The sequence below is a fragment of the Herpailurus yagouaroundi genome, unplaced genomic scaffold (assembly GCF_014898765.1).
Source record: "Herpailurus yagouaroundi ecotype Mexico unplaced genomic scaffold, PumYag 249, whole genome shotgun sequence".
Classification (NCBI taxonomy): Eukaryota; Metazoa; Chordata; class Mammalia; order Carnivora; family Felidae; genus Herpailurus; species Herpailurus yagouaroundi.
In genome coordinates, this window is record NW_024412466.1 from 33,023 (window position 1) to 44,188 (window position 11,166).

General features: G+C 68.1%; 2 protein-coding genes across 4 annotated transcripts in view; both read left to right on the forward strand.

The window, feature by feature from the left end:
* Positions 1-7,416, forward strand: part of RABL6 (RAB, member RAS oncogene family like 6) — a 28,340-nt gene extending 20,924 nt beyond the window's left edge. For 2 of the 3 annotated variants that reach the window (XM_040460273.1, XM_040460274.1), the window contains 8 exons: positions 1,611-1,714; positions 3,675-3,979; positions 4,192-4,342; positions 5,256-5,450; positions 5,520-5,748; positions 6,061-6,232; positions 6,591-6,649; positions 6,737-7,416. In XM_040460273.1, the coding sequence (XP_040316207.1) occupies positions 1,611-1,714; positions 3,675-3,979; positions 4,192-4,342; positions 5,256-5,450; positions 5,520-5,748; positions 6,061-6,232; positions 6,591-6,649; positions 6,737-6,928 (1,407 nt within the window). In that variant the 3' untranslated portion in view covers positions 6,929-7,416. Of the gene's footprint in view, positions 1-1,610; positions 1,715-3,674; positions 3,980-4,191; positions 4,343-5,255; positions 5,749-6,060; positions 6,233-6,590; positions 6,650-6,736 lie in introns of all 3 variants that reach the window. The other variant, XM_040460272.1, reaches the window with a different exon arrangement.
* A 1,074-nt stretch (positions 7,417-8,490) lies between these two features.
* Positions 8,491-11,166, forward strand: part of AJM1 (apical junction component 1 homolog) — a 7,809-nt gene continuing 5,133 nt past the window's right edge. Inside the window, exons 1-2 of the mRNA XM_040460277.1 lie at positions 8,491-8,933; positions 10,702-11,159. Coding sequence (XP_040316211.1) covers positions 10,920-11,159 — 240 coding nt within the window. The 5' untranslated portion in view covers positions 8,491-8,933; positions 10,702-10,919. The remainder of the gene's footprint in view (positions 8,934-10,701; positions 11,160-11,166) is intronic.

Here is an 11,166-nt window from a genome sequence, read left to right on the forward strand (position 1 = left end):
TCCTTCCTTCCTTCCTTCCTTCCTTCCTTCCTTCCTTCCTTCCTTCCCAGACTGAGAGCGAGTGGGGGAGAGGGAGAGAGAATCCCAAGCAGGCTCCACACTGAGCACAGAGCCTGACATGGAGCTTGATCTACGACCCTGGGATCATTACCTGAGCTGAAATCAAGAGTCAGACCCTTGGGGCCCCTGGGGGGGCTCAGTCGGTTAGGTGTCCAACTTCAGTTCAGGTCATGATCTCGCGGTTCATGAGTTCAAGCCCCGCGTTGGACTCTGTGCGGACAGTTCAGAGCCTGGGGCCTGCTTCTGGTTATCTCTCTGTCTCTCTTTCAAAAGTAAAACAACATTTTTTAAAAATTAAAAATAAGTAAATAAAAGAGAGAGGGACACTCAACCAACTGAGGCACCCAGGTGTCCCTCTGTTTTCTTTTTTTTTTTTTTTTCCAACGTTTATTTATTTTTGCGACAGAGAGAGACAGAGCATGAACAGGGGAGGGGCAGAGAGAGAGGGAGACACAGAATCGGAAACAGGCTCCAGGCTCCGAGCCATCAGCCCAGAGCCCGACGCGGGGCTCGAACTCCCGGACCGCGAGATCGCGACCTGGCTGAAGTCGGACGCTCAACCGACTGCGCCACCCAGGCGCCCCTGTCCCTCTGTTTTCTTAATAAACGTTTTACTCTGGAGCAATGTTAGGTTTACACGGAAGGGACAGGGACGGTGCAGAGGGCTCTCACACCGCCCGCTCAGCTTCTTTGGTACCTCTCTCCAAACCACAAGCAGCGAGGGTCCGCCGACTGCCACACGCTGCCCCCCGAGGTGTCCCGCTCAGGCCCGGCCCCACCTCCCACGTCGTCCTGAGCCTGCTCTGGGCTGTGCGATCGCCGTGAGCCCCGTTCAGGGTCGAGGCTCTGGGCTTTCAGGGAGAAGCCCGCAGAGGCGACTGCCCTTCTGGGCACATCACGGCAGGACTCATGACACCTTGTCCCTGGGATGCTGGCCCGGGGCCCCTCTGCAGCCACAGTGGTTTCCATTCTTTGTCCAGAAAGGCGTGGGCTTGCCCGGGGAGGTGGTCATCTTTCCTCTCCTGTCCTTCGGTCTTTGGAAGGAAACCAGGGCCCTGCAGACAGGGTGGTTGCCATTTGCGGCTGGAGGGAAGGCTGGCGTGGGCCCATTTCAAGGCAGTGTCCGCGGTCACTGCACCCTGCCCTTCCTTCAGGGAACCCGCATCGTTGTCACAGATCCCTGTAGCTACGACCCGCACACCCATGCGGAGGTGTCCCCTGTACCTGGTGGGCCACACCGCGTGTCGTGTCGCTGGAGCAAGCGGCAGAAGGTTGTGCGGCTGATGCGCGGAGGCGCTGAGGCGCTGAGCTCCGGCCCCACAGCCGCGTTCGCACGTCGGGGCCGCCTGGACCTCTGGGGCTGCGTGTGGGCGGGGCGCCGTCTTCGGTGGGGGGTGCTAACATCAACGACCTCGTCCTCGGAGCCACGGCGAACCGCCTGGGTGTCGGACGAGGCCTTGGGCGCCATGCCCCGTGCTCAGCTGCTGCTTAATTCCTCGAGGGCTGGCCGAGCAGGGACACGAGGCTGAAGGGGTCTGCTTCCCCCGTAGAGAGAGACGCTGCTCCGGCAGCTGGAGACGAACCAGCTGGACGTGGACGCCACGCTGGAGGAACTGTCAGTGCAGCAGGAGACAGAGGACCAGAACTACGACATGTACGTCAGCCCCGGGGGCCGCCTCGGGTTAGACCTGCGGGCAGGCTCTGCGGGAGCACTGAGGGCGGGCCCGCCACGCACGCCTCTGAGGGGGGGGGGGGGGGCTCTGCCTAGGAGACGGCAGCGAGGAGAGCCCCCACCCGGGCAGACCCGGCAGCTTGGGCCGGTTGTGTTGCTCAAAAAACCCGAGTCATTTCCTCCTCGGATGTGGCCCTGCACAGACTGGAGCAAGGCAGGGGGAGTCCGGGCCCCCGAGGGGAGGGAGAGGAGGGCGGCTCTCGCGGTGAGATCAGCCCCGCAGCCCTCCCCGTTCCCTGTATCGGGTTCTTTATCGTTAACGCGCGGTGACACCCTTGCTTTCTAGAACGGGCAGCTTACGTGTCAGGTGGAGCCCACCTCACCTCGGGAAGCAGACGCTCCCTGGGGACGGACACCCTGAGGCCCTGCCCCCTCCCTACGTCCACCCTGCAGATTGGGGCCAGGCCTTAATTGACCTGACGGGCCCCCGGGGGGCCCCAAGCTGACAGGGGTAACCGGGGTACAGCTGACCGTCCGTTTGCCAGACACGGTTGCCGTTCTGGGCCACGGTTCCCGCTGCCCCGGGCCGAGTGTCCACCTGAGCCCCTGGCGAGACCGGCCGTCCCCGATATCTTCCGCTGGGGCTGCCGTGGGTTTGAGTTCGGTTTCCCAGATCGATGGCGATGTACAGTAGGGCTCTCGGAGGCCTGACCTTGGGGAGGCTTGTGGGGCAGGAGTGGGAGCTCGGTCCTCGGCAGCGGAGGGAGCGGTTCAGAGCAGAGCGTGTGCCCTGCCAGCGGCACGGCTGAGTGGTGCTGAGCGCCCCTGTCCGCTGCGTGCTCGGGGTCCCGTCCGCCCTCCACAGTTCCCCGGGGAGGCACGCGCTCTCTCAGGCAGGTGTGACCTGAGCTGCCCCCGAACAAACAGGTGCTCGCGTTTTGTTTGGTGCGCAGAGAAGGCACGTAAACGTCGGAGCTGAGGCGGGGCACGCTGCTTCCCGGCCTGGGCTCCTGTCCTGGGAGCGCCGGCACCCCAGTAGGTGTCTGTCCCCCCGGGAACTCCAAAGGGCCTTAGGGTCTCCCTGGAGCCAGATCCATTCGTTGGTTCTGGAACCGGCTCCAGCGGTTCTGGGGGAGTGAGTTTTCACACACTTGGGCTGCTTGGCCGGTCCCGGTGGGAGCCCCACCCTGGCGAGCAACTGCCCTCACCGTGGAGCCCGTCCCGGGGTTGACCCGCTTCCGTCAGCTCCTCTGGCTGAGAGCGCGGGCACCCGGCACCACCCGGCCCCCTGCCCCCTGCCCCCTGGGGTGATGGCAGCCAGAGAGTCCCCTGCGCTCACCCCACAGCCAGCCCTGGCATCAGGCAGCACTGCCAGGGGCCTGGCGGAGACGTCTCCGCGACGCTTCCTGGAACGTGGGGGATAGGCCGCCGCAGACGTAGGCGGGCAGACGGGTTCCGCCCTCGCCCTGCCCTTCTTTCTCACCTGCCCCGGAAATCCGAAGTCGGAGGTGCCGGTGCCCAGGGAGCTCAGCCAGCAAACGGGCCAGCTCTTCACTGCAGACCTCCTGTGGGGAAGCCTCCACGGGGAAGGCGATGCCACGGGCTGGTGTCACTCCCCACGGTGGCCCACGAGCGGTGGGGCTCGTCACTGACCTCCAGTGGGACTTGGAGCCCCTGGTCTTGGCTGCTGCCTGTCTCGGGGGTCGGGGGCCTCCCCACCTCAGGTCCTGTGTCACGGGTGGAGAGCTCAGGGCGTGAGCCAGGGGACTGCCACACCTGCCTATCAGCACCCGCCGGCACCTTCCCTGTGGTGCTCTGCTTGAGGCCTGGGGGGCAGGAGGGCTGATAAGTCCAAGGGTGAGGACTCTGCTGTCACCCGCAGCTCAGAGGAAGAGCCCCAGGGGAAGGCAGGTTGCTCACTGCCTGCCCTGTGTCCCCCCAGCTTCCTCGAGATGATGGAGGCACGCAGCCGTGGCCACGCGTCCCCACTGGCCGCCAACGGGCAGAGCCCGTCCTCGGGCTCCCAGTCTCCGGTGGTGCCTCCGAGCACCGTGTCCACGGGCAGCTCCAGCCCCAGCACGCCCCAGCCGGCCCCACAGCTGCCCCTCCAACCCCCCTCGGCCTGCCCCTGCCCCCCACCCCCCGCGGAGGCCCCACCGCCTCCCGCAGCCCCCGCCCCGCGGCGCAGCATCATCTCGAGGCTGTTCGGGACGTCGCCAGCTGCCGAGGCGGCCCCTTCATCCCCAGGTAAGCCCGGGAGCGGCCCTTCGGGGTGGGCGTGACGGGCGATGTGGTGGGGCGACCGGCCTCCCTGGCCCCGTGAGCTTGGAGACCGGGAGGGGGTCCCCGTCCTTCCTCCTGGCCAGGCAGCCCCGTGGCCGGTCACCTACATACAGCCTGGGACGGGCCCGGCGGGGGCAGGCGTCGGACAAGCAGGAACCGGCCTGTGCTGTCCACAGAGCCAGCCCCGGCCTCAGAGGCCCCGGCAAAAGTCCAGAACGTGGAGGATTTTGTTCCCGAAGATGGCCTTGACCGCAGCTTCCTGGATGACACGGCTCCCCGGAAGGAGGAGAAGAAAGTCGAAGCCAAGGTCTCACAGGACAGTGACAGGTGAGAGCAGGGGCCAGGCAGGTCGGGGCCCTCAGCCTCCCCTCTGCCTTCCACACCCCTGGGGGAGCAAAGAGGACAGGCCTCACCGGTCCAGCAGGACCTCGAGGGAAGGGCTCAGGGAAGCTTCCACGCTCCAGGAGGAAGCCCGCTCAGACCAGCCATCGGGCTGCTGACTGGCGGCTGGACCTGGGGCTCGTCCCCCTGCCACAGGGAGGGAGCAGGGGCAGCGAGGCTGGCCCGTAACGCAGGTGGCCCGACCTGGCACACCTGCGGTGCCCCGTGACCTGCCTGTCCACACGTTCTTGGGCTGATGCCATTTGAGAGCACTGGCGGAGGGGCAGCCTGTGAGGGCTCCCTGGGAGCTTGGGCCCGGCAGGGGGAGAGAGAGAGAGAGAGCAGTTCAGGCTTGGCCGCCCCACCCCTGCCGCTCACCCTTGTCACGGGTTCCGGGCCTGTCCTGCGCGGGCTCCCCCGCGCCACACTGACCCCAGGTCAGACCTGCCGGTCCCTCCGGGAGTGAGAGTAACAGAACTGAGCCGGCAGCCGAGCCCCTCCGCACCCACACCCTTCACCCCGCCTTCGTGCGGGAGGGCACCCACACTGCACGTAAACGGAGCAGCCCCCCCCCCCCCCCGCGGGGCGGGGGGGGGGGGGGGGCCGGCCCCTCCCCCGGGCCCCCACCTGGCGCCCCCCCCCCCTTCCGCCAGCTTGTGCCACTTTCCTGCCACACCGGTGGGTCCCCTCCGCGGCCCGCATCCTCACGCAAGTGCCGAGCGCCAGCGGTAGAGTGGCTCCCGGCCCGGTGCCCACACCCGGCAGAGAGGACATCCAGAGGTGTCCGGGGTGTGGGGTGGGAAGTCGGACTCTCCGTACCCGCCTTGTGTCCTCTGACCACCCTGCCCCTCCTCCGCAGCGATGGGGAGGCCCCTGGGGGGAACCCACTGGTGGCAGGCTTCCAGGATGACGTGGGCCTTGAAGACAGGCCGCCCGCGGGCCCTGTCCCCAGGAGAGACACCACTGCCAGCGAGGAGGAAGCAGCGGGGATGGCGGGGCACACCAAGGCCACTGCCGCAACCCCCCCAAAGTGCGCCGAGCCAGAGACAAAACGGTACGTGGAGGGGATGCGCCCTGGGGTGGGGGCGGCCGAGAGCCCCCTGACCTCGTCCTTGTCCCGAAGGCCATCCACGCAGGCCTCGAGGCCACCTAGGGCCGTGGAGTCCCGCCGGCCAGGTGTCCGCAAGTCCCACCGCCAGGACCCCTCAGGAGGCCGCGAGGAGAAGAGGGGTGAGCAGGTGGCGTCATCATCGTCATCAAGTGACCCCGAGGGGCCCATCGCCGCCCAGATGCTGTCCTTCGTCATGGACGACCCTGACTTCGAGAGTGACTCAGACACTCAGCGGAAAGCGGTGAGGAGGGGACGGTCTCGGTGGGAATGGCAGGATGGAGCAGAGAGGGCCAGGTGACGACATCCTGGGTTGCTGGGTTGAGAGCCCCAGACCAGCATGTGACCCCAGGGCGGGGTGCTGGGGCCCAACCCCATGACAGCAACCACAGAAGGGCTGCGGTGTCCCGGCTGCCACACCTGGGCCCCGCTGGCCACCCCAAGTCCAGGCTGGGCGTGGGGGCCCCTGAGGTGGCTGTCACCTGCCCGAGAAGCACAGGAGCCATCCCACAAGGGTCACGTGACAGGTGGCCACCCAACCTGCCCCCCACTCCAGGAGGAGTTCCCGGTGCGAGAGGACCTCTCTGACGACACGGACGAGGACGCCCGCCCTGCCCAGCCGCCCCCGCCCTCCAAGCCCCCCGTGTCCTCCTTCAGACTGAAGAATGACTCGGACCTCTTTGGCCTGGGACTGGAGGAGACGGGCCACAAGGAGATCAGTGACGAAGGTAGTTGAGGGGCTGGGGGTCCCACCGCCACCTGCCGAGTGCTTGCCCGGGAGGTACCTGGCGGCCGGGAGAGTTGGCCCGCTGTGTAAGCCCCTGGAGCACCCATGGCTCCCTGTGGTCCTGGCCCTGCCCTCCATCCTGGGCCCCGACCTGCAGTGTCACCTGGGACACATCCCAGAAGTTCCTTGTCCCCCAAAGCGGAGGAGTGGGGGTTGTGCTGGGTCGGCCCCACGGCGAGAGAGCGCCCCGGCCGCCCGCGTAGCCTGGTAGTGCCCCCGTGTGCTCTCCAGCCGGTGCGGCCCAGCCCTGGGGTGCACTGGGGAGGCTGCGGGGCCCACGCGGTGTCTCCCCTGTGCAGAGAAGGAGGGCAAGCCTCCCTCGAAGGAGAAGAAGAAGAAAAAGAAGAAAAGCAAAGAGGTAGGAGCCCTGCCTCCCACCTCTGGGCGCCCGCTGGGCAGTGTGGGGTCCCGGCGTCCACACGGCCTGAGCCGCCCCCCTTCCCAGGAGGAAGAAAAGGCCGCGAGGAAGAAAAGCAAGCATAAGAAGGCCAGGGACAAGGAGGAGGGCAGGCAGGAGCGGCGGCGGCGGCCCAGGGGCACCACCGAGAGGACCGCGGCCGACGAGCTGGAAGCCTTCCTGGGGGGTGCGGCCCCGAGCGGCCACCTCCGCGGGGGCGGGGACTACGAGGAGCTCTAGGCCTGGCTCCGCCGACGGGCGGCCCCCCCCGGCGCGGGGAGGGCCGCGGGCCTGCTCCGCACTCGCTGGGGAGGCTGGGCCCGCCCTGCACCGAGCCGGCCAGCGGGCAGCGGGCAGCGGGCAGCGGGCTGGGCCGTGCGGGGAGCCGGCCCCCAGCGCTTCTCAGGGATGGGACTGAGGCCGAGGAGGCCGCAAGGCTGTTTACAGGGCGGGGCGCGTCCTCGTCACCGGCCGGCTCCTGCTTGCCCCTGGCCCGCCGCGCGCTCGCTCTCCTGGGCCCCCCAAGCGCGGGCGGGCTCCGCTTCCTGCCCCTTTCGGCATGGAGGGCAGACGCCAGGCCGCACTGGCGCCTTTTCCCGGGCCCAGGGTCCAGCTTTGCACCTGCGCTCGGGCTCGCTGCCGGCCAGGCCGGGAGGTCGTCAGACACTGTTTCTCTCGTGTTCCTCCACCACTCCACTCTGACCATAAAGCTCTCCTGTTTTACTGCGTCTGTGTGTGCTTCTCCCTGTGAGCCACCCCGCCTGTCCCGGGCGGCCCTGGGTTGGTGGGCGGGTCCTAAGTTCCCTGCCCTTCTCCCGGAGAGGCAGCTGGCCCCCCCCCCCCCCGCCCCCAACCCAGGGAGCTGACCTGCAGGAGACTTCCCGGCAGGCCCGGCCCCACGTGTGCCCCGTCTTGTGCAGGCTGGCCAATACAGCCATTGTCCTTCACGCCGGTCCCAGCCCCCCCCAGGCCAGGGCTGGGCCGCTGCACCCAGGAACACCCGCGGGCCTCTGGCCTGCCGAGGGCAAGCGTGCATCTGCTCTGCCGGCCTCTGGAAGGCGCTGTCCTGTCCCGGCCACCGTTCTGCCTCTAGCCCTGCTGCTCCCTGCATACCCCGGCCCCTCTAGTTGCGACCAGTGCCCGCCCCCCCACCCCACGGTTGCCATGAGAACCAGGCACACGGCAGGAGGCGGGGGTGGCAGCCAGGCCATCCCCCTTTCGGTCTGGAAAGCCTCCCCTTCCCCAGTTCCTGTGCCTAGACTAGTCAGTTTCTCACCCTGGAGGCTGCGGGCAGGGGCTGGGGACCAGGCACCAAGCTGACGTGGTAGGGACTTCCTTCAGCCCACAGCCTACAAGATCTCCTGTCCTCGTGGAGCCCAGTAAATGTGCGGATCAGGCCGACACGAAATGAACTTGCCCAGGGCCCTGGATCTAATGGACCTACGCGGGGCAGGTCTTGGCCTTTGGAGCCAAGGGCATCCATGACTCAACCCTCCGCAGTTAGACGGTTCCCCAGCTCAGCATCTGGTTTGGGAGGGGCCGGTGGGACCGGAGAATGGAGATCACCATGTAGTTTGTAAGTGGCCCACGTGCAAACTGCCCAGGGCAGTGACAGTCCTCCACGCACCTCGACTCTGATCCCAGGGAGCCTAGGAGCGTGCCCTTGCCCTGTAGAGCCCCGGCAGCCTGCGGACAGGAGGGCTGCAGGCCCCGCTCAGCCGTGCCCATCTGGCCCCAGGAACCTTCAGAGCTTGGCACCTCCAGCCTGGCGGAGAGGAGCAGGGCCCAGCGGGGCTGGGAGCAGCCCATCTGCTCCTGCGAGGCCTCGGCGGAGGTGTGAATTCCGGAGCTCGGGGCTCCTCCAGGGTCCAGCTCTGAGGCCACGGCCAAGCCACCAGCTGCCCCCGGGGTGGGGGCTGGCGGGACCGGCAGGCTGCTCCCCGGGTGTGGGTACCCCGGTTGGAGCCCAGGCCCGCACCCTGAGAACGAGGGAGCGCTTGTCAGCTGGCGCTCGGCACAGCCCAACCAACTGCCTGCAGGCCACACGGGTCCCAGGCCCACCGCACGGCCCCTTTAAATGCGGCCCCGCCGGCCGCCGCCAGGGGCAGCACTGAGCAGCCGGCGGCCTCCGCGCCGCTGCCTCGAAGCTTCTGCCGGTGCCGGGGACGCCGCGGAGCGGAGAAGGCGGAGCGGGCGCAGGCCTGCGCAGCCCACCGGGCGCGCGCGGCGGGGAAGCAGCGCCCAGGTAAGGGATCGGGGGCCGCTGCCCCACGGGCCCTGTCATGGGGGGAGGGGGGGCACCCGCAAGGATGGGGTCCTACTTCAGAGCTACACCGGCGGGTCCTCAGTCCGGGCGCTCGGGGCGGGGGCAGGGCAGGGCCGGGCCGGGCCGCGGGGAGACCCGCGGGAGGGGCGCGTTAGGCCTGGGGCCCCTGCAAGGGCCGACCGCCCCCGTGCCCACGGGGAGGGATGTCACCCAGCCCAGCTCCATCCTTACCGCTGCAGCGGCGAAGCGGAGCTGTCACCTCCCTGGGGCGGAGCTTCATGCCCTGTCATCGGACCCCCAATTCCAGCCCGGCTTTGAGCTTAAGATGGAAGGGAGTGGGAAGGGGACAGTCCTATGAGCAGGGACAGAATTGGGGTGGGCGCAAGGCTGCGATGGGACGGGCCGCTGGGACTTCATGGCCCTGACCCAGAAGGGCAGCCCTGCCGGCAGAAAGCCCCTGGCACACCTGGGACACAGGGTCGGCCTGACCAGAGACCCTGGCAGGTGAGGCCCACCCCCCCCCCCCGCCGCCCCCCGGCCCCCCCCCCCCGGGCTTCCCCCAGCTCTGCCAGGAGCACGCTTCCCCAGCCTGTGTGAGGTGGGGGCCCTGTCAGCACCGTCTGAGACCCTACACAACCTGTCCAGGCCCCGGGTACCACAGAGGGGCCGGTGGCCCAAGTCTCAGCATGAGCCCAGTGCAGAGGGGTGGACCCCCGCCCAGCCCCCATTGCGGGGGCAGCAGAACCTCAGGTTGCCATGGAGCCTTCCTGAGCTGCTGTGGAGAGGGCTCTCTCCTGAGGAGAAGCAGTGAGGGGGCCGGAGGGGGGGGGGGCTTTACCCGCCCACCACCCTGCCTCCCCTGCTTGCGGCCCCCCTGGCCCCATGCTGCTCTGGGGAAGAGGGGCGGCCCTGAGCTGGTGGCTCCCGCCCCCACATGGTCCTGCGGCCGGCACCGGTTTCTGAGCTGCAGAGCACAGGCCGCAAAGCTGGGGAGGCTGCTCCCCGGGCCTTGTCACGACGGCCCCAACAAGCTTAATGGGTTCCAACCACCCTAAGACACCAGGGATCAAAAGAGGTTTCTGCAAGGGAAAGGGGGCTCTAGGGCCAAGGGATGTTCTTTGTGGCGTGTGCTGGCCTGGGCCACACAGAAGGGCGAGGGTGGGGCAGGCCAGTCCGTCAGCCTAGGGGCGGTGCCTGGACCTGATGGGGCCATCTCCATGTCTGCTGGGGCCTCAGGGCTGGGGCTTGGTTCCGGGGACTGTTCCCAGGGCAGCCACCACTGCCGTACTGGGGGAGGGTCTCCATGTCCCACCCGGTCGGCAGGTGGCCAGGGAGACTCAGCAACTTTGTCACGGTCCAGGGACTCCCCCTGAGACCACACCACCAGAGGGCTTGCTCTGCACTGGGTGTGAGGACGGGGCTTCAGTCACCCATGAGTGTTGTGAGGCAAACACCCATAAAGAAATTTGTAAATAAGGTTTCGCGGGAGCCTACCGTCATCCCAGCTGGGAACACACCCCCGTTCTTCCTGCCCCAGGACACGGCTTCTACCCAAACCTGCCGATGGTAGTGGGGGGAGGGGGAGGCCCCCCGGGGCACGGGCCTGGCCGCAGGAGCTCGGGAACCACAGCGACGGCCATTGCCTTTCTGCCTGATTGGCTACATCCCAGCAGAAAGTGGCCTGGAAAGGGTGGCCCGGGGCAGGGGACAGACCCTGAGTAGCTGGACGGCTGGGTTCCTCCCGCAGGTGCTTCTGACGCCGGCATGGAGCAAGTGCCTGGGGCCTCGGCCACCGCGGGCAGCCAGGACTGCTCCGCCCACTGGGTCCCAGGTAAGTCAGGCCAGCATAGGGGTGTAGCCAGCTCTGGGTTGCAGAGGGGTCACCCTGACCCGCATCTCCCACCAGGGCAAAAGCCCGGAAAGGCAGAGTGAGCTGCGACCGCCAGCCTGGGGACCTCTTTTAAAATGACCCGCACGGACCCGCCGGACCTGTTGGTGTCGACCGTGTACCAGGACATCAAGGTGGCGGCCCCCGGGCCCGCGTCGCGGCGCCCGCCATGTGAGCGCCCCGTGCCCCCGCCAGCTGCGCCCGCGCCTTTCAACAAGCGCCACTGTCGCAGCTTCGACTTCCTGGAGGCGCTGGACGGGGAGGCCATGGAGGCCCGCCCCGAGCCGCCGCCCCCGGAGCCGGCCGTGCCGCGCGCCCGACCCC